Source organism: Antechinus flavipes, chromosome 1, assembly GCF_016432865.1.
Source record: "Antechinus flavipes isolate AdamAnt ecotype Samford, QLD, Australia chromosome 1, AdamAnt_v2, whole genome shotgun sequence".
Classification (NCBI taxonomy): Eukaryota; Metazoa; Chordata; class Mammalia; order Dasyuromorphia; family Dasyuridae; genus Antechinus; species Antechinus flavipes.
In genome coordinates this window covers 289547183-289574594 of record NC_067398.1, presented here as the reverse complement: position 1 = coordinate 289574594, position 27412 = coordinate 289547183, and the positions used below count along the sequence as shown (strand labels likewise).

General features: G+C 35.7%; 1 protein-coding gene across 4 annotated transcripts in view; it reads right to left on the bottom strand.

The window, feature by feature from the left end:
* Positions 1 to 3253: 3253 nt before the first annotated feature.
* The window catches only part of KANK1 (KN motif and ankyrin repeat domains 1), a 292071-nt gene continuing 267912 nt past the window's right edge, over positions 3254 to 27412 (bottom strand). For 3 of the 4 annotated variants that reach the window (XM_051962363.1, XM_051962369.1, XM_051962359.1), the window contains 9 exons: positions 22852 to 23064; positions 21721 to 21826; positions 20070 to 20291; positions 18134 to 18221; positions 14771 to 14990; positions 10638 to 10780; positions 9876 to 10076; positions 5043 to 5141; positions 3254 to 4343 (listed from right to left, as the gene is read on the bottom strand). In XM_051962363.1, coding sequence (XP_051818323.1) covers positions 4281 to 4343; positions 5043 to 5141; positions 9876 to 10076; positions 10638 to 10780; positions 14771 to 14990; positions 18134 to 18221; positions 20070 to 20291; positions 21721 to 21826; positions 22852 to 23064 — 1355 coding nt within the window. In that variant the 3' untranslated portion in view covers positions 3254 to 4280. The remainder of the gene's footprint in view (positions 4344 to 5042; positions 5142 to 9875; positions 10077 to 10637; positions 10781 to 14770; positions 14991 to 18133; positions 18222 to 20069; positions 20292 to 21720; positions 21827 to 22851; positions 23065 to 27412) is intronic. The other variant, XM_051962377.1, reaches the window with a different exon arrangement.

The window sequence follows — 27412 nt, the reverse complement described above, 5'->3', positions numbered from 1 at the left end:
AATAATATTCCTTAACATTCATATATCACAATTTACCCAGCCATTCTCCAATTGAAAATGTTTCCATCCATTCAGTTTCCAGTTTCTTGCCACTACTGTCATAAACATTTTTGCACATGTGGGTCCCTTTCTCTCCTTTAAGATTTCTTTGGGATATAAGCTCAATAGTAACACTGCTGGGTCAAAGGGTATGCACAGTTTGATAACTTTTTGAACATAGTTCCAAATTACTGTCCAGAATGGTTGGATCCATTCACAGGTCCACCAACAACGTATCAGTGTCCCACTTTTCCCACATCCCCTCCAACAGTCATCATTATCTTTTCCTATCATCTTAGCCAATCTGATGGGTATGTAGTGGTATCTCAGAGTTGTCTTAATTTGCATTTCTCTGATCAATAGTGATTTGGAACACCTTTTCATATGGGTAGAAATAGTTTCAATTTCATCATCTGAAAAGTGTTCATATCCTTTGACCATTTATCAAATGGAAAATGGCTTGAACTATGAAAAATTTGAGTTAATTCTCTATGTATTTTAGAAATGAGGCCTTTATCACAATCTTTGAATGTAAAAATGTTTCTCCAGTTTATTGCTTCCCTTCTAAACTTGTCTGCATTAGTTTTGTTTGTACAAAAACTTTTTAACTTAATATAATCGAAATTATCTATTTTGAGATCAATAACAATTTCTAGTTCTTCTTCGGTCACAAATTTTTTCCTTCTCCACAGATTTGAGAGGTAGGTAAACTATCCTATGTTCTTGTAATTTGTTTATAATTCATTCTTTATGTCTAGACCATGAACCCATTTCAATCTTATCTTGGTATTCGGTGTGGTTCTATGCCTACTTTCTGCCATACTAGTTTCCAACTTTCCCAGCAGTTTTTTGTGAGACCTTTAATATTAAAAAGGAAAATATTGTAATTTTAAAAGTGGGGGAGGGGGAGGCATTTGGGGTTATATGACTTGCCCAGAAAGTGTTAACTGTCTGAGGCTAGATTTGAACTCGCATTCTCCTGACTCCAGGGTTGGTGCTCTGCCCACTGTGCCATCTAGCTATCCCAATGTTGTGCTTTTTAAAATCATGAGAGAGGATCTTTTGGTTCTTCCAAACACTGTTTCTGAAGCTGGCATGTGATAAATAACTTGAATTTATCACCCTCTTACGCTGGTGATATTTTCTTTTCTTTTTTTTGCTGAGACATTTGGGATTAAGTGACTTGCCCAGTATCACACAACTAGGAAGTGTTAAGTGTCTGGGGCTAGATTTGAACTCAGGTCCTCCTAACTTCAGCTCGTGCTCTATCCACTGTACCATCTAGCTGCCCCTCTGGTGCTATTTTCTACAAGTAAAGAAAGTATTACAAAAGGTTAGATGTCCTTACATTATCAAAAGTTATTAAGAAAACTGTACAAAGACTTTAAAAATCCTTAAAACTGGAGATTAGGTTATAATATAATAATATATTTATAATCTATTTAGGCCATGATTTCAATTACTTCTGTATAATCCCTGCTGTGGATTCTAGGTTCTGGCTTACATCACTTTAGCTCCAGAAAGCTCACTGGCCTTGAAAGCAGGAGACTTAGGATCTATTCCCAGGCCTGACACTATAAAATTGGGTAAATAATCTCTCTTTTCTGTTTTCTCATAAGGAGAGGTGGGCCAGATATATGCATACATGATCCTTCAGTTCTTTGATCTCCAAGGTCCCTCTTGGTTCTTACATTTTGTGATTTCTTTAAAAAGCAGCCTGGATATGACATTTGCTGCAAAAAAACCCAAGAAATCCAACAATTTGGAAGCCCTGATTTCTACATCCTACTGAACTGCTGACCTCTCTTTGTGAACTTAGTAAGTCTCCTGATACAAATTCTTTTCACAAACTAGCCTCAATAAATCTAAGATATACCAGAGGGGATAATCAAATTTGTTTATACAGCTTAGATCCAAAGAGAAAAAGAACTGTGTGCCTAGTATTAAAATAAACAAGAAATAAATCAGGTTATATGAGCCAAAAGTTATATATATTGGATAACACTTTTAAAGAGATAAAACCAAAAAACCAAAACAAAACCTACTTCTCCGTCATCATATAACAAAAACTACTCAGGGTGCAAATATATATTTATATAGATTTACAATAGCAACTCCATATTTTCTTTGGAGATGAGAGAAATAAATGCTCAGTACTCTGGCCTGCCTGAAAGCCTTGTTCAAATTCTTTTCACCCAACTTCTTTCTTGAAGACAAAAAAAAAAAAAATTCTATGATGTCACAACTTTTACAAACAAGCACACAACATGTCATTTTAATTTATCATGACATTTCTGACCTAGGGAAACTGGGACTTGAATAATTACTAGAGCTGAAATTTAGCTGTAACCCCAAAGATAACAGTTATCCTGGAGGAAACAAATGACCATAAATAACGATTTCAGGAGTTTCAATGAGACATCACTTTTACAGTTTACCTGAAAAGATAGCCTTTCTGCCCCCAGAGCTCCTCTAACATTGAAGGGACCCATTGGCTGACTTTAAACTTGAAACCTTTTTCTAAATCACTAGCCCATTTTCCTATGATGCTGTTTGTAAAAATCTTCCCTCCTGAGTTTACAAGAAAGTATTTCAGTTTATAATCCAGCTCTTAGAAAAATAATTTTCTGACACATTTTCTGTCCCTACAACATTAAAGCAAACTTTTCTTTGAAATTTCTGTAGGGTAGTTGACACAAATAACTTGGTCTTTAAAATTCGCAACTCTCTCTTGTGCCATAACCCCTCACTTCCACTTTGACTATCACATCTCATTCATTCAAAGATGATTTTTTCATTTCCTCTGTGATTCCCCCACATGGCTGAACAGGTGCTATTTGAAAAGAGCAAAAAGGAAGTCTCCTTTATTCTGTGTATCACATTTCATAACAGTAAAAATTAGAAATCAAAACTTGGCATATTTTTGGACATGATAATAACCAACTCTGTAGACTCACCTTGGAGATTACCTGTCTGGAGAGAGCTATTCAGTTAATAAAGTCTTAAATTTCAAAACTATGACATGCAACCTGAGCATTGTTGCAGGAAAGGTACCAGTACCCTCAGAAGATGACTTCTTCACATCAGTAGTCCTAGACCAATGAAGCACTCGCTCTCATGGTCTCATTTAATACATCAATCAGTTTTTACTGCCCCTACCATAACTCAACAGTGTTGGGAGAGAACAGCAATCAAAAGCCAGGCAGAGGAAGAGTAAAATAGCATAAGGAAATTTTATTTTGAAAATATGGCAAGAGTTCAAGGCACTTCAAACATTTAAATACATATAGGCCTAAAGTGAGTGTGACATATAAAGATTTCCATAAATATGCAGAACTAAACCATATTCCTCTATAGATGAATCTATTCCCAATCCCTCTAACATAAATCAAATCTTAAACATTAGCTATGAATACAGATGTGCAAGCATTAATAAAAATGTGGTAATATTACACATAATTCTTCATGTGTTTAGTTACTAGAGAATATAAAAGTTGAAAATACTGTGAGTTAATTTCATTAGTTATCTTTTATATAAAAAGTTACATAATATATCCAATAGACATAATGAATTGTATTCATTTTCTTTAGTAAGTTTTAGATGTCAGAGAGTTCTACTTTCATTCCTAAATTTGAAAAAAAAACAAAACCCACCAGCTTACATCCAAAAACTTTAAATAACCAAAGCCATTCCAGCTTTCTTAGCTTGAAATAATGAAAACAAAAGGAAAAAAAAATTCACAAAATCTTTCTGGAATGGAATTTAAGAGAATTATTGCCAGCAAATTCCATATTTAGTGAATACATAAATATCTTTCAAGAAGAAGAAAGCATACATACACAAAATCTGACCAATGGATAAAAGAGATTTAATTGAGATCATGACACTATGAAGGATGTCACAGGGTTGGGGGCAGGTGAGAAGAATAAGCACATAAAAGCAGCCTGCTCAGGTGAGTTTACAATTCCTGAAAATCATACATAATGGAACAAAGAGACTCAATAGCAACAGAATGACTTGATAGTGGGTTATGTAGGACCCATTATGTAGGGAAAATGGTCAAAAGTTACGGTGCTCTGCCTATTGCTTTAAGTTTTTCTGCCTTTCACACTGGGCTTCTGCTCCCTGTTTGCTGGTGAGTTCAGGCACAAGACATTTACATTCAGTTTCTGTCACCATGAAAACAGTAACAGTTAGCAGCTTAATGATAGAATGAACATACAGGAACATTTACCCATCACTAATCAAATGACCCTCTATGAGTAGGCCCAGGTGACATTTTCCTTCCAAGCCGAGGTGTGCCCTAGAAAATACAAAGGAAAAAAAAAAAGGGGGAGGATGTTATTAAGAATGACTTCAGCTAGTTGAACAGGAAAGCAGTGTATTCTGGTTTCTGATGCAATGTATTGACTTTCAAACAAAAGTGCTTCACATTAAGCAAAATGCTGGTCAAAATCTCTGAACTGAGGCAGGCACTGAAGTTGGGTGAATCTTGGGGCTCTAGAATCCCTAAAAGCAGCAGAAATTTTGAAGTTATTCCTCTTCCTCCCACCAACCTCCATTGAAAATAATTCCTTTCCAGACAAAGGCTGAGTTAATATAGGTATCACCTGTTTCCAAGGGTCATGTTGCTCATTAGTGTGAGCATGAACTGAAGCTCAAACTGGCCTTATCCCTGAAGTGGAAAAGGAGAGAGAAGGGCAGAGATACTACAGTCTAAGTTTTCAATTAATTTTTGACAGTATTTACAAAGAAGACAACAATTGCCTCTTGTAACAGAACAGCCCACGCACTATCTCAAGGGATTAAGGAGGTGTTGACATCTGCACTGTTTCAGGTCTGCCCTTGTCCTTGGCCAGAAGGCCCAGATCGTTGAGGGAGGAGAATTCAAGCATTATCAAGGATGTCAGAGCATCTAGACCTTCTGAGCCCCTACCAAGTAAGAGGGAATAAATCTGGGGAATTTCAGCTCATTTCTAAATTTTCAATATTCAACACTGACCGGTGACTGGGGTTTGGAGAAGTTAACATGGGCATAGAGAAGAACAGCTATGTCTTTGTGTCCTGCTTCCAAGGCGATAGAGAGTGCAGTGCTTCCATCCTTGAAGAAAATGGAGAAAACCAAAGTCAATAGTTTGAAAGTTTTAAAAGTCTTCATCTAAATTCTGAGCTAAATCTATACCCAGAGAGAAGATTGTGGGAACTAAATGTGGATCACAACATAATATTCTCACTCTTTTTGTTGTTGTTTGCTTGCATTCTGTTTTCTTACTCATTTACTTTCCTTTTTAATCTGATTTTTCTTGTGCAGCAAGAAAACTGTCTAAATATGCTTACACATATTGGATATAACACATATTTTAACATGTACAACATATATGGAATTGCTTGCCTTCTAGAGGAAGGAGTGAGGAGAAGAAGGGGAAAATCTGAAACACAAGACTATTCAAGGGTCAATGTTGAAAAAATGATCCGGGCATATGTTTTGAAAATAAAAAGCTTAAAAAAAAAAGATTGTAAAAGATAAAAGAAAAACAAACAAGCAAATTAATTAATTCTGAGCTAAAAGGGGCAGGAGAAAAAGAATCAACCTAATTCTAGCATTTAAAAGTTATGTCCAAATGGAACATCTTTGCTTTCCCTGTAAACCCAATTCCCTTTCTAATTTCTCTATTTTCATTAAGAGCATTCCAACTCTCAGATGATAAAAGTTCATTGGATGATAAAATTTTGGACTTAGTGTTAAAGGAACCTTAAAAGCAAACCCCAAAATAGAAGTTTACAGAGATTAAACCAAAATTTCTTAAACTGTGGGTTGCAATCCCATGTAAGGCTGCATAAGTGAATATGGGGATCGCAAAATTATGGTTTATTATCAGGATGTTTGATTTGTATACCTATTTTATATATCTATATGCCAAGGTTGTGTAAAAATTTGTCGGGTTGTGAGTGGCAAAAGTTGGAGAAGCCTTGTATTAAATATCTATTTATTCAGGCTCCCCCAGTTATCATCTGGGACAGAGTTTGAATTCAGGTTTTTCTGACTTCAAGTTCACTGAATTAATCTAAGTTCAAAAGTTCGTTTTCTTTGATTCTTGCAGTCTGCTCTCTTCATTCCCTTACCCCATTCAATCAGTTGCTGTATCTTGTTGATATTCTAACTCCTAAGCATCTTTTGCATCTACCTTCCCCACCCCTGAAACAATTGGGGTTAAGTGACTTGCTTAGGATCATATAGCTAGGGAGTGTTAAGTGTCTGGGGCCAAATTTGAACTCAGGCCCTCTTGACTTCAGAGCTGGTGCTCTATCCACTGTGCCATCTCACTGCCCCTAGGTGTTCTTTAAATCTGGTATCTCTCACTTCTTCTTTTACTTGAGCTGTGTCTAATGTCTAGACTATTCCTCCATGACTCATCTACACTTTCCATAAATCTCGTCTTCTTCAAAGGTCCGCTTAGGTGTCATTTTCTCTATGAAGCCTTTTTGGATACCACCTGTTAATGTTCTTTTCTACTTCAAGTTATCTTATAATATTAATTATATATTTCCTTAATTTATTAATCTATATGTCACATTCTTCTGGTAGCATGTAAACTTCCAGAGATCAGGATTACTTTTTTAATCTTTAAGTTCCAATCATGTGTAAAAAGTTATAATAACAAATATGTGACTTGAAATGATTTGAGGAGACAATGGCATTGTTACAAATCCTCTTTTCAATCTTAAATTACCTCAGTAACATTACAAGTTATATTGATGAACTAATAATGATTCCTGATGGCTTATGTAAATTTGATATTTACAGAAATAGAGCAGAGAAAATACAGATCACAAATATCAAAAATTAAAGGGATTATAATTTATTTTCTTCATTCTATAAAAGTTTGTCAATCTCATAATGTCTTATATATTTCCACGCTGTTTAAAGTTTTCTCTCTTTTAAATAATGGGGATTAAGACTGACAGAAGAAAACATGCCATGACAATATAATTCAATTTGTTTTCTCCATAAGCTCAAAAAAAAGGTCTCCTTGGTCATAAAAGTAAACTGCCTCCTTTAGTTGCTCCTGTTTTTAATCCATTTTTTACTCTGCTACCATAATGATCTTACTTTGGAAGAGTGTAGAGTTGATCTCAACTTGCCTGCTCAGAAATCACCAGGAAAAAAGTGGTAATTCCTTAGCCTGTATTTAAGATCTCCTAGAGTCTAGCTCCTTTGGCAGTCTTATTTCATGTTACTCTTCCATTTCACTAACATTCAACCTTATATCACATTTATTTGGTCACATATCACATCATCACTATTAAAATTAAAAGGACTCCAAGGCATGGACAATTATTGACTCTCCCTCTCATTCACATTGACAAACACCGTCAATAGTACCCCACCAAAGCTTTCATATCTATTCTCCCTGGATACCACTATAGTACTGGTACACATTACCATTCTCCTGGACTACTAAAACAATTGGTCCTCCTGACTCTGTTCTCTCTGCCTTCCAATCCATTTTCACACTGTTACCTTACTTATCTTTATTATTCATAGACCTAGTCATGTTGTCCCTCTATTGAAAACCTGTAAGTAAGCCTTTTATTTTTGTATCCCTACCATAATGCCTTGCACAGAGTAGGTTCATTATAAATGTCTGGTTAAATGAAATGTTTGATTAATAGGGACCATAGCCAGTTGCTTGGCTTCTATTTAGCTCTGATTCATTGCCCCTATCCTGACTCCCACACCCTTTTCCTTTTGATAGATGAGGATGTAGAGGCAGTTAATTAAAGAGAGGCAAATCAATCTGAAGACTTCCTGGACATTCAGTAGGGCTCTGACAATCTTTTAACATTGTTGACACAAGTTGCCCTTCCCTGATATTAGCCTAGAAAAAAAAAAAAAAATGACAACCTACATCTCCTGTCTGGAGGACTAGGATAGCTGGAAATGTTATCTCCCCTGGGGCAGAATTAAAGAAATCTGCTGGAGGCAGTGGAAATGCCATGGCAGCTTACTTCATGCCCTTAAAACCCTCCTGTGACTTCCTTATCTTGCTGACTTAGCCTCTGCTAAATGGTTTGAAGTTTGAGACAAAGGAAAATGTTTTTCTTCCACCTCTTCAATGGACTTTAACTGAAATAAATCTGTAGTCAAAAGCCATGCTCCCCACAAACAAGCTTTTCAGAATTAGAAACAAGGAGCTATGCCGGCCTCTCTAAGCCCTTCTCAACGGACACCACCCCAGAGCTAGTTCCCTTGCTGACCCTCAGCCTTGCCCTAGAATAAGATTTCAGAATTGTTTAACTTTTCTTTGCCAATGGAAAGAGGGTAGAACATTCACCAAAAAAAAGTATAATACCAATTAAAATGGGGGAAGAGACATAGTAAACTGAAAACCAATCTGAAAATTTGAATTACTTGGGTTCAAGTCCTCTCTCTGACACAGTTTTGTGATCATAGCACTACACATAACCTCAAAACAGAAACAAAATTAAAACAAATAACAAGAAAAAATAAAGTAAAAGAAAAAGTGTTTTAATCTGCATTCAGACTCTGCCAGTTCTTTCTCTGTAGGTTGGGAGCATTTTTTAGCACATGTCCGTAGGAACTGTGCTAATTGCAGAGCAAGTGATCCTGCAGTTTTCTTGCCAGGAGACCCCTCTGTATTAATGAGATGACCTGTCCAGCTCCCCAAAAGATAAAAAATTGTGAAAAGTGCATAGGGTAGATGGATTTAGAAAAATATGTGTTATCAATTTTGCAAGTCTTGACTTTTCTCTCCTGAACTGGCCGCTTATTATTGGCTGGCAAGTCTTAACCATTCTACTCACCTTTCATATCTATTCTTCCCTACCTCACTGCTTCCACCTTAATGTAGGTACTCAATACTGCCCACCTGCAACACTGATATCCTTCCTAACTAGTCTTCCTACCCCTTTTTTCTTTGCCCTCTAATCCATTTTCACATTGTTAACAGATTAATCTTCATTATTCACATATCTGGTCAGGTAAGTGCCTCTGCTCAAAACTCCTCAATGGCTCCCAACTGTTTATTGAGTGAAATTCAAACTCCAAGCCCGGTCTGTGAGATTGTCTATAGTATGATGCCACCCTAGCTTTTTAACCTTATCTCACACTATTTTTTCCTCCTAATCTCCTCCATCCCCTTCAATATATACTATATGCTCAGGAAATGAGACTTGTTCTCTCAATTGCCTGACTCCAGGCCCTCAAATCTGGTACCTAGATGAAATCGATCAGGTCTTCAAGTTCTAGCTCAATTGGCATCTCTTCCACAAAATTTGCTAAATCTCTCCATAAGTGAGATGCCAAGAGGTTAAGTGATGGGTCCAGATGCAGTTAATAAGTGCCTGAGGCTGGATTGAACCCAGTCTTCCTGACTCCCCAGTGCTCTCTGACTACACTATCCAGATTTAATTGCTTGCATCCCCCTGCAAAAACAATGATTCCTGGGACTGAGTCATAGTTTTCTTTGATCTCATTTAGGGTTTAGCACTTGGCTTAATAAGTAATTGTTGACATGCCAAATAGAAAATTTACTGTATTTGTTCTCTTGTCCTAAATAAGCTCTATCTAAAACACAACATAGAAAATTTAGATCAGAAGGGGACTCTTCGAGTCCCAACTAATCCAACTCCCTCCTTTTATAGAGGGGTGTATGACTTGTCCAACTGGATTCTAATCCAGGACTTCTGACTCCAAATCAATTATTTGTTCTACTAATGCTATGTAGATTTCAATATCCTTCTTCTGTGTCACTTCATTTCTTTTCCCTTCTAAGAAAGAAGGTTCTCTCTTCTAAGTCTTTGTTTAACTTACATTGTCCTCCAAGGTGCCATTGCACCCAGGCTGTGCCAGCAGAAGCTTAACTATTTCTACATGGCCATGCTCACTGGCACACATCAAGGCAGTAGAACCCTCATCATCCTGGATGTTGACATCTGCTCCACAGGCCAGCAGACCCTTTACCATGTCGATTCTTCCATGACTGACTGCAAGCATTAGAGCTGTCTGTCCAGCCTTCAGGAATAAATCACAACACAAAGTTAGAAATTGCCACGGAGGCCATGTTGGAAAGAGCTGAACGGGCTGAGGGTCTGTATCAGTTTTATCTCTATAAGGAAAGTATCCTAGCTGGAGAAAGCTAAAGGGGCCAAGAGTTTGTGTCAGGCTAGAAAACAGGAACAAGTTAAAGAGTGACAAAGTTGAAGGGGGAAGAACAATAAAAAGGGGATAACATAACACATGAAAAAATTTTCTGAGAGACAATCATCAAATAAAGTGCTTCAAATGCAAGTTTATATCTAGAAGCATTCAAGGAAAAGGAGATAGAAGATGAGCAAAGATTCTGATTTAACATTTTAGTCTCTTGTCTCTGGCTGATGGGCGATTAGTTATTTACAAGCAATCCTGTGCTCAGAGATTTCCCAATCATAGCAGTAAACAGCTAGAAGCTGATTTTACTAGAAAAGAAAATTAGATATATGTGCCTGCCATTCCAAGATGCTAAAAATAACTTTTCCTCAGTCTGCCCACCTCCTCAAATGGATGCACTATATATGATAGAGCAATAGTACTGACCTGGCTAGCTTTGGCATTTACATCTCCACAGCCAAAAAGTTCTTCCACGACTCTCATATCTTTCTCAGCTTCCACAGCAGCTAAAGCCGCAAGCATGATAGGGGTATAGCCAGCTTTGTTCTGATGATCTACATTACATACATCTGCAAGGAGAAGAGTCCCTTCAAAATGCAGCCCACAGACACTGAAACCATGGTATACAAAAATATGGCAGGCATTTGAATATGAATAACTCAGAAAGTTGAGGAAATGAGATATTTGAAGGCAAAAAGTCCCTTCCCTTCCCCAAAGTTGATATAAGTGGAAGAGAAAGTATGTCACCCACCCTTCATTCTCTCTTTTCCTTCTGTGCCCCCACATATATTTCAAGTTAAGATTTTCCCCCTTCTTCTGCTATAAACACAGAATTATGTTCTTTTAATTTAATCTTGTTAAGTGCTCTGTTCCCATAGATTTGCTTCCCTCTTTCTTGATCTCTTATTTCTGTTTATTACCCCTTTCTCTTTGGGATTTTGTTTAAATAGTTCCTTTTTTTCTCTCCTACTTTTATGGTTATGACAATAATGATAGCAAATATTCACGTGGTACTTATTATGTACTAGGCACTGTGCTAAAAGTACTTTATTAACTCCTTTTTGCAAATCAGGACACTGAGGCAATTTGAGGTAGAGTGACTTGACCAAGATCACGTGGCTACTAAATGTCTGAGGTTGAATTTTAACTGAAGTCTTCTTGACTCCAGGTTTAGCATTCTATCTTTTGTGTCATTCCTCACCACTACTTTTTTTCTCTGTCAAGTAGTGTCCCCTTTGAAAAAAAAAGAAAAAAAAAAGATTTCTATCTACTTTTTAATTATTCATCTTCTCTGTCTTAAAATAATTCTTCATTCTCTAATTCACAACCCCTATAATTATATGATCTCTCTCTTCTCTGTATTCCCTAAGTCATCAAAAGTATTCTAAGCTCTAGGAGTTTCTGTTACTCTCTTGGAGAACTTTTCTGAGACCTCTTTAAAAGCAATGATTGTCCTGGAGGGAAAAAATAAATGTGGTGAGGTCCAGATGTTAAGAGGACCATCTTAAAATCATGTAATAAGAGGTAGAAGGGGTTTGAAAAGCCACTGAGTCCAACCCCTTAATTTTAGAGAGCCCAACTTCTTAAACTGTGACTTGCAACTCCATATAGGGTCTCATAACTGAATGTGAGGGGTCACAAAATTATGATTTATTATCAGTAAATATTTAATTTTTATACCTATTTCATATACCTATGTAGCCAGAATTATATAAAAATTTCTCAGGTAAAAGGGGGTCACAAGTATAAAAAGTTTAAAAAGCCTGGTTATAGATAAGGAAACTGAGGCACAATTAAGATTAGATGATTTCTTTAGGGTTACAGTAGAGCTAATAAATATCTTGTGTGGAATGAAATAAAGTGCAAGTCTATGAGAATCACCAAAAAAAAAAAAAGAGTTTGTATGGGCTTTGGATGTCTCTTGTGGCTCCTTGCTGTTGCCACAAAGTATTTTATAACACACAAAATGCTATTTTTGATGTTTTTGAACCTTTAGATGTTTTACTCCAACTAAATGACATTGAGCCCCAGGCCTATTTGGTCTGAGAATGAATCTGCTAAGTTCTCTAAGAAACTGCCAAGAACTAATAGAGTCTTTCTTTCTGTACACACCTAATAAAGCCAGACAATTTTCTATTCCTATAATTCTTAAGAAGTTTACTGAGGCTTACTAATTTACCATTTAGTAGATTTTAAATGTGTCCAGTACATGCTAATTAAAGGAAAGGAATGGGAAGGGCAGGAAAGGGGCCTTATGAGACATCTGTGTAAGACCAGATGTTTAACTTAAGATGTTAAAGATGTTTTCATAATGAGGGAAACATTAGTTCGATAGCCTATTCCATTCCAGGGACACTGTCTCTGCAAACATGTGCAAAGATACAATGAGGTGAAATGAAGGAATGGGTTTGCACTTTGGGGACCTTTAATATTTATATTCAGTGCTGGCCTCCTCTCAGATCAGATGCCAGAGGTTTCTCTCTCTCTGTGTCTGTCTCTCCACACACAGACACACAGACACACAGACTTTACTGATGTAAGCTAGCTATCAAGAATTTTTTTCTTTTTCTTTTTTTTTTTTTTTTTTTTTGTCGAATCTGAAGGATTCTTTATTTCCAGCATAGCATCAACTTATTTACTTTCTACAACATATAGTTACCATTCTCCAATAATGCTGTGGCTTTTTCCAAATCTATTTTCAATTACCGTCTAACATTATCACATCTTCCACTTTAAAATTCTTTTCCTGGCACTATCAACAAGTATAAAGGAAAGGTCTCAGATTCTTTTAAATCAAAGTAATTAATTACCAGTTTACCAGGTTGTCCTTCATACTTGAAGAAGACTAAAATGGCATCATTATGTTGGGGTCAAGGTGCAATGTGTTTGACTGTGGCTGATAAGACCAATACAAGTTTGGATGGGGGTCACTAGGTAAGATATGAGCTAAATGGGAGTGAAGTTTGTGTAGTTAAGAAGTGATCAGTGAACCAGTCTTTCCTTGGAATGTGAGCAATGGTACAGTTTAGTAGGGAAGTGGAAAGTAGGAATGGGAAGATTTGGATCATTTTCCAGTTTCTCAATTCAGATCTTCCCCTTCTGGCTTCATTATTTATTCCCAGGTCTTCTTGGTTTAAAAGCCAGTTCTCTATCTAGTATGCCATGGTTCCTCTCAAGATCAAACACAAATGATCTGGAGGGTGAGGAAAAGAGGAATATACACACACATACACACTTCTCTGCACATACACACTGCATACTACTATTCTTTTTCTTCATCGAAACAGTTCATTGAGATGGTTCAATGATCAAGGAATAATTTAGTTCAAATACCAATCCACAGTATGGCATGGAGAGACTATTCTTGAGTTTCTACAATAAATATAATTTTAACTGCATTTCTGATAAGAGTAATACTGACCTTAAACTCCTGCCACTGTAGTAGAGTATGTGTTGGCGTAGTGAGGTGCAAAGAGCAGAATATGTAGTCAGAAAAATATTTACATTTTTCTTTTACTAAGAACCTAGGCATATCATTTTACCTTTCCTCAGCCCACTTCATTTGTAAAATTAAGAGGCTGGACTAGATGATCTCTAAAGTCTTTTGTAGCAGTTAAGTCTGTACCTAATATTTGCAAAGTCTCTCACTGAATTTCCCTTTTAATAGCAAACATATCAGATTTATATATTTTCATATTACATATTTAAATTATACATAAATATATAATAAGGACATTATATAATAAATGGCTAGAATAAAATCTACAGTATGTGTTCCTTTAGCACAGAATTCTAGTCAAATGAGTTAGGGATAGATGGGTAAAATGAGACCAAAGAAAATGAGTAAGCTAAAAACACTAAATAATCCAAGAGTAAGAATATCACAATATTATATATGTATAATTATATTATCACTTTTCTTTTGTTACTTGCTTATAGCAAGACAATCTCCAAAACCTCTTTTCTAGCCAGACAAGACATTCTTTATCTAATATTAATCAGAGTTTAAGCTTTACATGTTTATTCTAAAACTAAGTAAATAAATTATATGCTGTATTATGTGAGGGTGGAAGGAAAAAAGTCATTGAATTCTGAAGCAAATAAACCAGATTAATAATAATGTACATAAGATCTGAGTTCAAATTCAGCCTCAGACAGTTGGTAGCTATGTGATCCTGGGCAATTCTGTCTTAGTTTCCTCATTTCTAAAACAGAATATATAGCATCTCCTCTCAAAGTTGTTGTGAGAAACAAATGAGATAACATAACAAAGTGCTTAGCACACTGACTGGCACATAGAAAGTGCTATATTTAAGTGTTAGCTATGCAAAATACTTTCCGCAACACCCTGTAAGAGGGGTAGCACAAAGATTCTCTCTATTTTACAGATGCTAGAATTGAATCCCAGAGAGGATGACTAATAGAAAGATGTAGGACGGTTGGGAAATGTTAAACAAAAAGGATTTTTACAGTTTAAATTCTTTTTTCACTTCTCTTAAAGGCTATCTGAGGAATGTCACAACTCTCATTTTGGGAGATGAGTGGGGCAGCCAACATACCAGCATCCAAAAGTAACTTCACAATCTCAAAGTTGGAATGGGAGACACTGTAGTGGAGGGCTGTGTTTCCATTGCCATCTGCCATGTTGATGATGTACTGCAAGACCTCAGGGGAAACCTCCTCAAAAGCAGCAATGTAGTCTCCAACCATGTCAGGGATAGCTGCCTTTTGACTTGATACCCGAAACCATTCGTGCTGAATAGTATTGAGACAGAATCTCTGCCAAAAACACAAAAGCATTGCAATTGTTTCCCCCATTTCTATTTATAGGTTTTCTAAGTCCTAAGCTAACAGTGGAGGAAACCAACCCCTTTTTTAGTCAAGTATAGGCAAGAATCTGGTTTCAGAAACAACTAATTCTACCTCTTTTCCTAGTTAACACTAACAAATAAAATCACATGCTGTGCCATCATAATGACCAAGCAAATGAAACACTGCATTTAATGTAGTTTTTAATTGTAAAGAACTGTGCAAAGGCAACTTAATGCCAGTTTTTATATGAACTCTTAAAACCAAAGAAGAGTTATAGAAAGACATCTTTCTTTTACTTTTAAGAGGAAACGGGGTACCAATAGGTTTGGAGTGAACATAGAAGACTGGACTTTTTCAATATGTTGGTTAGTTCTGATGAATTTTTTTTCTTTCATTTTTAAAGGATTATTTATTAGGACAGAGAAATAGGGAAGAATAAATGGTTAAATAGAAATATTACAAAAAGAGAGTAATAAAAATAATTTTTAAAATGTGTACAAAATCTTTTTGCATTCTTTACAAAAAACTCCCCTAAAATCATTATGTCAATATATTCTCTAATGTCCCCAAATACACTTGGCATTACTACCTTCTTCTCTTGACTGACCTCCTCTGAATCACAACACTGGAAAACATTATACTTACTTTATAGTTAAAAATCTTGTTAAATGTAGTATCTCATTTGATTCTTGTAATTTACCTTGCTAAGATTTTAATTTTAACAATTTAACCTCTTTTTAGAGATTTAGGCAAATTACTTTTGAGAAAGGATAGTGAGGTGGTGCAAGGGATGGAGAGCTGGGACTAGAATCAGGAAGACTCAAAATCTGGCTTCAGATACTTAGATGTATGGCCCTGGGCAAGTCACTTAATCTCATTTAACTCCGTTTTCTCATTTGGAAATGACAAGCCACTCAAGTATCTTTGCCAAGAAAACCTCAAATGGGGTCACAAGAATTGGACACAACTGAACAACAATAAGTCTGAGTAAGTGAAGGTAGAAATTGACAAAAGACTGGCCCCCTCATCCCTGGGTCAAGGGGTCTCAGGCTTATAGGAAAATGTTATCACCCTGTAAGCTCCCCAGCATCCTCCTTCTCCAGCAAGAAGTCGAGTCACTGTTGTAATGGCAAGGCAGAACAAGAATTGCTTATAAGCCTGTCTCTATTTGGGGTCAGGGCGGATTTCTAAAGAGAGTCAGTCCCAGCTGGTAGATAAACAATAAATGATTTCTAAATTATAAACACCTTGGCTGTCCTGAATTTTATGGCCTGGGCTATTTCAAAGGTTACATTTAGTAAGAGCTGGGGCATGAACCCAAGCTCAAGACTCTAAATTGTTCTCTCAAGTGGAAGTGGTAGGTACTATCAGTGGTAATTATGTGTTAAGTGATTAGCTGAACAGCAGGAAAAATGTAATTTGTTTGAATGTTTGTTGGGAAGTATAGGTTTTGTCATAACAAAATCTCTCTTCAAATCCTTGCTACTGAATGCCTACCATGTAGAGCGAGGTAGTTCTAGAGTGCTAGGCCTATAATCAGGATGACCTAAATTCAAATCTAGTCCCAGGCAAGAGTCTATATGACCTCCAGGCAAATCGCTTAATCCTTGCCCCAGTTTCCATATTTGTAAAATGAAGACAATAGCAGCATTTAACTCCCAAGGTTATGAGGATCAAATGAGATAACATTTGTAAAGTGCTTAGGACAGGACCTATCATGTAATAGGGGCTGAAAAAAATGCTTATCTTTGTTTTTTTCAAAGTAGCCACTGTGTTTTCCTTAGAACTTTGGAATTTTAAAGGAATGCAGGTAGTTTTGTTTAAAATTTTCATCTCTAAAGCTCACTGTCACCTCCCTTTTCTGTTCCGCTTCAGTGATGTTGCTAATGGATTAGCTTTGGTGGGTTTATATAATTACATCAAATATGTGAATTAACTATACAGTATCTTTAAGAGAAAATATACTTTACAGGTCACAGAAGAAAAGAGGCTCTATATTCAGAGTCAAATAAGCCCAAGACAAGGCATCAGGCAACATGCATTCTAATCTCAGCTCTGTTATTAAGCGGCCAGCCCTGGGTCAGCCACAACTTATCTAGATTTCAGTTTCCTAACCTGTAAAATGACAGGGCTGGTCTAGGATATTCCAAAAACAGACCTGCACAGGATATAAAAACAGCATAATTTTTTTTTAAATTTCAGACTTTATTTAAAGACAAGTATAGATATGCAAGAATATAAATGGTTCCATTTGTATGAGCCAGTTTATAAATCTCTTCTAATTCTCTCTGATGGTGTGAGTTTAAAAATCGACCTTTTTTTTGGTTGTTGTTGAAATACTGTATCAGTCATTGCAGAAAAACCTCAAATGCATATGACTGTGGAGATGAGCTTTCTGAATGCTCCTAAGCTCTGGATTGCCAAAGAAGGGAAGTCACAGTTTCAGGTGAATCAGAAATCCAAGGAGTTTATAGACAGGGTTTGTCAGATTCAGTCAATGTGGCAGAACACAAAAAAGCCATCTTTCCCAGGACATTTATAATTAACATTTGTTTTCAGTTTTTTTCAAAACCTTCTGGAAATGTGAAAAGGCCACCATGGTTGTTCTTAGGGTTAAGGGTATGGATGCATTGCACATCAGAAAATAATATGCAGTTTTATAATAAAAAGAAATGCTGACTTCTGCCCAGACAGCAAGCTTAAATAAAAGAAATATGCCTCAAACCTTAGCATGCTGATTGATCCCTAAACCATGATGATCTTGAAAACAGAAGTGGAATAGGCAGACACAAAGAATCTGTATCTCATTCACATTTCCATTTCTGAGTATATGCCTCAAAGATGAATACACACTCCCAAGAAAAGTACAGGGTGAGTCAAGAATCTCCCGAGATAGGATGGAAGTAAATGGCCACTGGGTCGATTGCACAGAGAAGAAGCAATCCTATTTGTGTTTGGCCTATTCATTCCACTTATGGTCTAGGGAAGAAGGTTGAAAAGGAAAAAACAGTTTTAGAAATAGATTTTGGCTAGTATGTAAGCAATGACTCACACTAAACCAATTTTACAGAGACCAGTAGTAATAGGGACTGTACTCTGGTCTAGCTTACCATATCTTTGCTGGTCAAAGCTTTAGGATCATTGATATTATTTTTCAGTAGATTACATGCAGATAGCATCTTTTCATTTAATTCATACCTAAGGATAAAAGAAAAAAAGCCAATTAAATTGGATTTATAAAAAGTAATTCTTAAACAAGTTCTTTAATCTTTTAAAATAAAAGAGGTCAAAGGCCCAGCTGAGGCCTCAAGTATAATAATGGACCCTGAGTGTGTGGGGAAAGGGGAAGAACTTACAGATTAAGCACATATTGATCAGAGACTGTTAACTAAAGTAGATCAAGCCTATAGGCCTCAGTTTTGGCTTCTCTGGAGTTTTAGATTTATTTTAGATAAGGCCTGTACTACATTCCACTGTCCAACGGGATTACGTGGCTGAAGAAGCTGTAAATTACCTTGTCTACTACATTCCACTGACCAACTAGGGGAACAGTAGACTTATGTGACCAATCACAACATATAGAGGGTGAGATTTTGGAAATTCTTTGTCTGAAATGTATAAAAGCTGTAAGCATTTTCAAGGCTCTGGCCCTATTCTGCTGTGAAATTTGGCTCACACACCAGGATGGGGGCCGCTTCTCGAGACTCCAATAAATAATTCTACTTTCTATGAGTGATCTCTGTAGTAGTCAATTTGGGTAGTTCTTTTTGTCTGAAACACTGAAGATCAAAGAAAAGAGCTGGTTGATATTTGAAACTCCATACTTTGATTTTACATTCACCTCCAGTTTCTAGTCTTTGACAGATGATGTCAAAATTTGTATTAGAATTAGGTTTAAAAATCATTATTTACTTCTTAAATTTGCTTAAAATATTTATATGTATAAAGACCATTATTTATACATATGAGCAAAAAGATAATTATAAATAATAAAAATAAACAATTTCTATCATTCTGTACATACACACACATACACCACATACCATACCTTGGAAGCACATTTTATTGATCAGAAAACTAAAAACTTGTTTTAATGACTGGAAAAAAAAAAGTTTCTTTCCAGAAGGTGAAAACTTAACAGTCAAAACAAAAACCTTGAATTAATTGCATACAACTGTAATTAAATAAAAACCAATTACACTTACCTTCCTCTAATGCAGTACTTATCTTATTTTCCAAATAAAAATGAAGGGATCTTAGAAGGGCTGTTTGTATTTCATGAAGTACCACAGTGTATTATTTGTCTGTTCTCTTAAATCTTTGGCTTTTAATTTCTCTTTTTTTAAAATGTCTACTCCATATCTGTTAGTAAACACTATGAACTCTTGAACCCTCAGCTAAGTATATTTCAAAAAAACAGAGCTTTTTTTTGGAGGGAGGAAGTTATTTAAGTTGGTTATTGGTGATATTCCCAAGTTCTACCCTACTGGGTATTCTCCATCAGTCAACTTACAACAAAATGAAAGATTCCTGTCACAGTCCAAATATATAATTTTCACTCAGTGAAAATTAATAAAAATTTCTACTCAACAAAAAACAATTCTGTAATAATGGCTTACTGATATCTGCAAGGAAATAAAAATGACAAAAAGATAAAGCTTTTAAAAATATCCTTAAAACTGTTTTCTGTCACTAAAAAAATTTCAATTTTTCTTAGACATACAAATAAACAAAAGATTTAAAGGAATATGTGAGTGGTATTCTCAGGTATAAAATTTGGTGTAGCAAAATGAAAAACAAAGATTTCAGAAACCTATATGGTAATCAGAAGCCAAATAATCCTTACCATCAGAAGATATGTGGTTATGTTCCCTAATTTGCTTGTTAATAGAATGACTAGGAATGTGAACATTGTCTGTTAGTTAGCTTTCTTTTTTAAGGAGCTCTGGACAAGAATGTTCTAGTTAGATAACTCTATTGTACCCGCAGTAAACATTACATATATGACATGATAGAGGAAGGGGGAGGAAAGGAAATGTACCACACCTCTCTCTGATTTCCACCTTCTCTGCTTTGCTTTCTGGAACCTTTATATCATTTTCCTCCACACCGACGGACCTGAAACTTTCAATATTAACTGCATGATGCCCTTCCGCCATTCCCTGAGTGTCCTCCACCTCCTCCTCTTCAAGGACATCACATTCATCATCTGACTCGGAAGAAGAGCTTTCATCTGAGCTGGAATCATCGCTTGAGGTTGTTTCATACCTAGGTGGCAATTGGGATTTCAGGAAATGCACACGTGTGTCCAGATAGACCCAGTGATACGACTCAGAAATTTCTATTAGGGTACATAGCATGAAGGTTAGTGGAAAGTCCCCCGATCTAGGGCAGCAGAAGACCAGCATTCTAGTCCTGTGTGCCGCTGCTTGCTTGACTGAGAGCAAATTACTTTTCTGACCTCATTTTATTTGTAAAATGAGGGACTGTACAAGATACTCTAGGGGTCCTTTTCAGCTCTTTAGTTTCATAAAGGGAGCTCTTGAAATAATATCAATATTAAATACCAATTAATACCAATATTAACACTAATATTAAAGTTAGGACTTTAAGCTTTAAATCCTAAATTATAAAGATTGACTCCCTTTCAAGTCATTTAAAGTCCTGTGGCTTTAGGTTTTGAGGACACTGAAAGAATTCTAAAAGAATAAAATGTCCTGGGCAAGCAATAGATTATGATGCACAGTTTACAAAAAAATTCCGTCACATCTACTGCAAAGTAAGGAATTTATGAATCTAATTCAAAAGCCAATCAGGTCTGTCCAACCCTTAGTTTTTATTTTTCATTCCTTTTATTCTTTCCCTTTTTGGGGGACCAGATAGGACAAAATGGATCAAAACACAGGTGTTAATTTTAAGTGCCTTAATGTTTATTCTAAATTGTGGTTGTCTTGTAAGTACCTCTATAAGAATTTTTATGCATGTAATTTCAAAAAGCAAGTTTGGGTCTCTTTGCACTGGTTTGCTTGGGTCATTTGAGGGAAAGTGCCTAGACTATGAGATATAGGTCTTTTTTTAAAAAATAGAAAAAAATCAACCAATGAAAATTGGCTATAACACACTCTAGCTGGTGATATCATAATCTTTGGCATGGTTATTCATTAGATTAAAAGATCCAAGGCCTTTCAAGCACTGAAAGCTAAGAGTTACTTAAAGCAAAGGGCCAATTTCATTATGGCTTTTTGTTTTCTTTCTCTGAAAAGTTTAAGTGTGCACTATTTCTCTGATTGTAATATATTTCAGATTTGGTTATTTTCTTGAGCAAGATGAAATGCGTTCATTTTCATCAGATACTCCTTAAACAGAGATTACCAAGAAGATAAAAGAATTGGGCAGCTGGATGGTAGATGGATAGAATACTAGCCCTGACATCAGGAAGACCTGAGTTGAAGGCACTTAATACTTACTAATTGTAAAACTTTGGGCAGTCATTTAACCCTAATTGCCTCATGCAACAAACAAACAGATAAACAAAAATAAAAAGAAGATAAAAAGAATCTCCAAGCATGGCTTTCTTGAGATTTATTATATCCAACCATAAGCCAGGTAGCAGCAGCCTTGAGGGTAATTCAATACAGGAAGGAAGGAAAGAAGACAGGTGATCAGTAAGAGAAATAACACCATTCTTTTGACTTACCCTCCATTGATGCCAACAAATTGAAGATTCTTTTTGGTGTTGTTGGATTCCTTTTTCCCCTCTTTCTTCATAATAGACTTCAGTGTAGTGTCATTATTGGCACATACTGTGGGAAAAAAAAAAAATAACAACAGCCAGGAACAGACATCAATACCAACTGGACAAAGACTCATGTGCCTCTGAAAGACAAAATCATCGTAAGCATTTCTTAAATTTCTGTGCATAATACCATATAATTAGGGGCACGTATGCTTGAAAGAAATGAAGCAAAGTCTGTTAGAAAACTGCGTATATAGAGAATATGATAGTCTTTCAAAATTAAATTAAAAATACTTCTAAACCAGAGGCTCCAAGTTAAATGAGACCATAATCTCCCCCCTCCCCCACAACTTTGTCTTGTTTGAATATATTTGTTACAAGAGTAGGGTTCTACTTGGGGAGTAGAGACTAGAGAGTAGTGACAGTGTTAGACACTTCCCCCAAAAAGGGGGAAAGAATGTATCAGTAAAATTTTATAAAAACATACAAGATATTAGAAGGAATTTCAGAAGTAAGTGCAGACAAGCAAGACAGTTTTATTGCTTCTTGATAAAGATCATTAATGATAGCTACCCCTTCTAGAGAGCTTTATGGTTTGGGAATCACTGCCACATGAAAGTGTCTGAGGCCAAAACTGGGTCATTGTGATACTAAGTCCTATGCTCTTTCCACTGTTACCACCTTCCTGCCTTGCTAGAACAAACTAAGAGAACTTTACTGTTCCACATATAATCTACCCTTTCTGTCCCTTATACATCAAAATGTTTATATTTATTAAGTTTAAAATTTAAAAGAGCAGAAAACTGGGAAAAAAAAACGTTTTGAAATAGAAAAACAACTGTTGATAAGTCAAATTTCTTTTGTCTTTAAAGCAGTACCAAGAGAGGCATGTCAAAATTTTCCCAAATTTTTTTTTGCCCAGATCACCAACCAGCCAGATTTACAACTTTATTTAATATTGTGGTCCATGCTAACTCTACATGTAGTAGATGCTTATTAAATGTTTGTCCAGTTACATTTAATTAGGTGGTTAGAAATGTTTAACAGAGGATGTGGTATTAAGATATAAATTTAACAAGTGTGTGGAATTACCATAGAGGCCAGCAGCAATTTGATCATCTGTTAGGTTAACTGGAGATGTCGTGTCTTGAGAGAGGAAGGACTCTTGGTCAGAGCCAACTCCTACCATAGTAATCTTTGTCCCTTTTCTGATCTCAGCCTCTTGTTCATGTGCTGTCATTTCACCATTTGAAGTCACAATTGATGAAGTAACTTGCATATTAGTGATACATTCCAAATTATGTCCTGGTAGAAGAGAAAGAGAATGAAACAAAGCATTTAGAGTTGGGGTAAACACCTCTGTGTCTTAATGCAGATATTCTAAAAGCAAAACAACAAAACAAAACTACATACGTTAAACAGTAAAGTGGATAGAGTGTTAGGGCTGGAGTCAGGAAGACGCAAACTTCCTTGAGTTTAAATCTGGTCTTAGATATTTAATAGCTATGTGAGTCTAGGCATTCCATTTAATTCCATTTACTTCAATTTCCTCATCTTTAAAATGAGATGAAGAAGGAAATGGCAAGCCATTCTAATATCTTTGTTAAGAAAAACCCAAATTGGGTAACAAAGAGTTGGACACAATTGAAGAAAACTGAACCATCAGAACAAATCACTGAGTTAGGAGATTAAATATTATTGTCAATCAATGCCATGGCAGGGATAGGAGTATTAGGGGATAGGGATATTATCACCCAAAGCTTACAACAATTAAAAATGTAAAAAAAAGAATTTTTTTCTAAGCAAATAAATTAAGCAGTACGCTTTATTCATTCTCCATTTTCAATGTACACTCCCTCAACCAGGTTTAGTGTCTTACTCAATTCAACCAATATTTATTGTTTCTACTTCTACAACATCTCTCTATATTCCCTTCTTTGCACCTGTACAAACTCCTAATCCTAGATCAGTTATTCATCATCTTTTGCCAGGACTATCACAACACCTTCTGTTTGATCCCTTTGGCTCAAGTCTTTTTCCTCTTCAATCCATTCTCTCCCCAGCTACCAAAGTGATTTTCCTTATCAAACAAACAAAAAAGGGTCTGTCCACATTACCCCAAACTCCCTTAATACATCTAGAATCATATAAAGTCATATGTCATTAAAAGTCTTCATAGCCTGGCTCTTTCCTATCTTTCCAGTCTTTATCAAGCACATTGGTCTCCTTGCTGTTCCTTACACACCTCCCATTTCTGTGTCTTTGTGCTAGGCTCTCATCTCCCTCCTGAAATGCTCTCTATCTCACTTCCCACCTTCCCCAGGACACTTTTGCCAGAGTCCCAGCTGCTAATGTCTTTCCTCCCAGATTTCTTTCCATCAACTTGAATACATCTTGTATGTAACTAAGAAATTTATAGGTCATCTTTCTATTAGAATATCCTAGCACATGGTGATAGGAACTTAACTTTTTGTAGCTTGATGCCATACAGGTTGCTGGGAAAATTTTAAAGATAATTCTTGTCCTTGAGAAGTCTAAAAGTTTTGGCATGAAAGTTTAGGCATAAAAATTTTTTTGCTCATTTTCTTAGTTCAGTCTAAAGAACTACAACTCATTTGTCTTTGCCAGACTCATATTATCAGGGCAATTAAACAAAAAACAAAAATAATCGATGTTTTTCTGATTCTTCAAGAACCTATTAATGGTTTTTCAATCCCTTAGATTAATTCCTAATGTCCTCCCCCCACCTTTTTTTGGTTTAGAAAAAAAAAAAAAGAAGCAGCATAGAGCACAAACAAGGCCAACTTTTGTTTCTTCATGTTAAATTTAATGCTCTTAAAACTTACATGAGGTAGTTTGGCTCAGTGGACCCAAATTCAAATCCAGCCTTAGACATTTATTAGCTATGTGACCCTGGGCAAGTCACTTAACCTTGTTTGCCTAAATTTCCTCAATTATAAAATGAGTGGTAGAAGGAAATGGCAAACCACTCCACTAGTTTTGCCAAGAAAATTTTATACTGGGTCACAAACAGTTGGCTTTTACTTTACCTATTTACTCTTGATTTCACTGTCCAAAGCTTATTGTCTAATCAAACTGTTGCTGTGCTCTCATTCCCCTCTTCCTTCTTCCCTCCACATTTAGAGCCAAATGTTTAATTGGCTCAGCAAAAAAAAAAAAAAAAAAAAAAAAAGGTGTTTTTTTTTTAAAAAGCTAAGAATAGGATCATGTTCTAAAATACATGCACCAATGCTACATTTCTACAAGTCAGAAGCAGCATTTGAACCCAAAGAACTTTGCACTAATATTATGCTTCCTAAGTGAATGCAGCTTTTTTTTTTTTTTTTTTTAACAGTTTATTAGTCTAGCTCAAGTCAGAGGTAACTTATCTCTATTACTATCAAATACCTTTCAAAATGTAATTACACTCTGCCTGACCTTGAATAGATCAAACAACTCTGAATCTGGGCAGGCCCCTATTTGTATTTGTAAGGCATGCAAACCAAGAAAGTTTACTCAAATATAAAAGTCCAGCTAAAAGAGCCATGCTTATACAAACATTTCATACAAAGTTTCTATTCCACCAACAGAAATGGAAGCTTCCAAGAGGCAAATCTGGTGCTAATGTTAGGATTAAATTTCCTAACAACTAGATTCATCCCAAAATGGAACTTTTTGCTTTGGGAGATCACTGGATTATATAAATTTTGGTAGTTTAGGGCTTTCATTTTAAAGATATGGAAATGAAGGTCTGGAAAGGCTATTTTGTCTAAAGTCTCACAAATAGTAGCAGAAGTGAGATTTAAATAAAGATCCAACATTTTTTACTCCTAATTCAGCATTTTGTTTTTCACATTACCACAGTGAGTTTCAGTGAGTTCTCTCCCACTGGAGGTCATTCAACAAAAGCTACTTCACCACTTATTTAGATATGAGTTGGATTAGACAGCTTTTGGGGTCACTTCCAACTATGAGATTCTGTGATATAATCAAAGCAGAAAGATCATCAATAGGATGTAGAGCTGTTTCAGTTCTTATTTTACAGAAAAGGAAACTAATACTCAGCTGGGTTCAATAACTCAATGAAAGGGAAATGAGCCAGGATTGCCATTTAACACTGTGCCTGGCACATAGTAGGTTCTTTACATTTACTGTTTTGAGACCAGATACTCCTAACTAAATACAGTCCTTTTTCTATAGCCAGGCAGAACAAAACTGCATCCTCAAAGTAGTCAAGAAAAAAAAAATCAATATAAAACAAATGTGACTATTTAATTAGAGTTCAAAGTTCCCTTATAGTTCCAATACATTTATTTTTTACTTCCTAGTGCATAATATTGGTGGGGTTTTTTAATTGTTTTCAGTCATGTTAGATTCTTGCTGACCTTATTTGGGGGTTTCTTGGCAAACATGCTAGAATGGTTTGCCATTTTCTTTCATTTTACAGATAAGGAAACTGAGGCAAATAAGGTTAAGTGACTTGCCCAAGTTCACATGGCCAACAGATGTCTGAGGATGGACCCCCATCTTCAGACTTTCAGGCCCAGCACTTTATTCACAGACCCACCAAGAAGCCCCATGTGCATAAAGCACAATTAAACCACTTTCCTTCTGGGATTCACTTTCCTCCTCTGTAAAAGGAGGGCTTTTAGAGTAGACAACCATTAAGATTGCTTCTAGCTCTAAATGCTTAAAAATCTGTAACTAATTTGGAAGATTATTAATAGAGGTTTCAGATCATACCTCATAAGGAGAAAGCCTCCCTAATGCTGTATTCATTCTAATTCTATAATATATTTAGCACTTATTGTAGTCAGTAACCATAAGAACTTAGACTGCATCATGATATAAAAATTTTGAAAAAAGCACAATCCAACATTTAAAATATTACAGAATCATTGAGGTAAGGAAGCTGAAAGAGATTTGAGAAATTATCTTTTCCAGCTACATTTATAGTTAATTCAGAATGTGTTAACAGTTACAAGAATACATTAATTCATCTCTTAGATGTTATGAAATGGAATGTTAAAAAAAATTGAATTCTGTGTTGACTTACAAAATAGTTCAGTGTTAATTCTAATTTCTGTATTTAATTGTATATACTTTTGAAAACATACATAAGAACCAGGCAAATAAATTTCAATTCACTCAAAGTATATCTAACATGGCAGAAAGGGCTGCTGCTTGCTACATTAATGCTGTATTCCAAGCATTCACTTTGGAATTCTGGCTAAAGTAAAGATCCAAAGGAAAAGAATTGATTAAGTTTAATCTAATTTATTTAATTACTTTTAAAATTTGATTTTATTAATTGTTTGATTGATTCAGTTAACTGATTTAATAATGACCATAATGGTCATTTGTTTCATGCCAGATGTGTGTTTGTGTCTGTGTGTATATATGTGTGTGTGTGTTTGTTTTTTAAATGAGCAAGAGTTGGTAATAATAACTTATTTCCTTCCTGCATATTTTAATCAATTTAGAAGTAGAAAGTAAAGATTTTTCCTGTTACACATTCCATAGCATGTCTACTACATATACTCAAGAGTTTCTCTTTAAGAACATTCCCTTAAAAGTCAAGGGGGTTACCAAAATGTCCAGTCAAAATGAAAGACTGAAACTCATCTTTTTGCTTAAACATATAGACCCTAAA